Source organism: Eptatretus burgeri, chromosome 9, assembly GCF_056783735.1.
Source record: "Eptatretus burgeri isolate ZD-2024b chromosome 9, Ebu_testis_v1, whole genome shotgun sequence".
Classification (NCBI taxonomy): Eukaryota; Metazoa; Chordata; class Myxini; order Myxiniformes; family Myxinidae; genus Eptatretus; species Eptatretus burgeri.
Window position 1 is genome coordinate 19,389,431 of NC_140969.1, and position 1,530 is coordinate 19,390,960.

A 1,530-nucleotide genomic window follows, 5' to 3' on the forward strand; every position below is an offset into this window, starting at 1 on the left:
CAATGTCCTCCAGTTTTCATTTGACATAGTAAATAACAACCTGTCCAAAAAAAGAACGAGAGTGAAGTCGACGGCACGCCATCACAAATCCCCACACTTTCCACCGAAAGCAAAGTTGAAATATGGTAAAATGGTCTTCCAGAAATTACCCAATATCACGTGTTGAGTTTGATTTTTTTCCCCCTGTTTTGACGACGATGACCTTTGAAGTCCCCACCCCCTGGAGCCAGGAGTCAAATCCAAAAGGAAACGTTCTTTTTTTTCCTCACATCTTTTTGCCTCACTCATGGCGCTGAAGAGGTTTAGGATGCAAAATAATCAGGAGCAAATGGCATGGCATAAGAAGCAAATGGATGGATCCAGAAAAGAAAGAGCATAGAGTGGGGTTAAGCAAGAGACAGAAATCAGAATCAGTATATTTATGGAAAAGTAATACAGTATCGGTCATGGATGAAAGAATCTGGCAATACCAAGAGGTCTGTATAGGAAGGACTGTGTGAAGATATCTTCAAACACAAAGTGTGATGCAAGTAGCTAAATGTAGGAAGCAAGAAGTGAGGTGCTGGTATCAGAATGTAGTAAGAAGGTGGTCTCAGGTAAATGGATGCAGGTTCTCTTTCACACTCCTCCTCCACCACCCCTCCCCCTCTGAGCTCCCCTGGAGTCAACAAACTGATGGGTTGGCCAAATGTGGTGTTGATGTATCAGAGGCATGATGGACCAAATGGCCTCCTCCTGTGTTAACATTCCTTGTATTCCTTTCTAATATTTAGTGTAGATGTCAGAATGCAGACAATGGATCACTGGTATTTGAGTTAAAAGGTGCAGAGGGTTGGTAGCATGCATGGTTCAGAAAACATGTATCCAGTGTGCAAGAAAAGAGAAATTGAGCATTGAGAATGGGTAGCAGAGTGCAAGGAGTGAGGTGAAAGGAACAAGAGACAAAGAGAAGGAAGAATGAGGTAGAAAATATGGAACAGATAATTGATAAGATATTGCAAAAGACCAAGAAACAAGAAGCAAGAAGGAACAAGAGAAAGCATTATCAAAGATCATTCTGAAAGTGTAAATCATGCCACTGGGTCTGGAAAGTGAGTAACATGGAGCAGGGTGAAATAAGTTGGATGACAGAGAGCAGAAAACAGCGATGATGATTAATAGGGTGAAAGGACCAATGGAAGTTACAAGGTTAAAATAGATACAGAGAGCATACTGGAAGGTAAATGCAGGAGGCAGATGAGGTCGCAGGTTGCAGGTGCAGACTGTAGGTCACAGAGCAGAGAGCAGAAAATGAAATGTAGAGCCAGGAACGCGAGAGCCGGGAATACACACAGAGCAGAGAACACAACTCGGAACACGTAATGAGCAGGAAGCATGGAGCTGAGAGTACACACATATCTGGCAGCACACAGAGCAGGAAGTGGAGAAATGGGAACACAGAGCAGGGGGGGGGGTGGACGACGACACAGAGCGGAGGGGGACACAGGGCAGGAAGTAGAGGAATGGAAACACAGAGCAGGGAGCACTGGT

At 44.3% G+C, this 1,530-nt stretch overlaps 1 protein-coding gene across 1 annotated transcript in view; it reads right to left on the minus strand.

The window, feature by feature from the left end:
* The window catches only part of PCLO (piccolo presynaptic cytomatrix protein), a 321,244-nt gene extending 320,956 nt beyond the window's left edge, over positions 1 to 288 (minus strand). The window contains exon 1 of the mRNA XM_085893761.1: positions 218 to 288. Coding sequence (XP_085749887.1) covers positions 218 to 288 — 71 coding nt within the window. The remainder of the gene's footprint in view (positions 1 to 217) is intronic.
* Between the last annotated feature and the right edge of the window lie 1,242 nt (positions 289 to 1,530).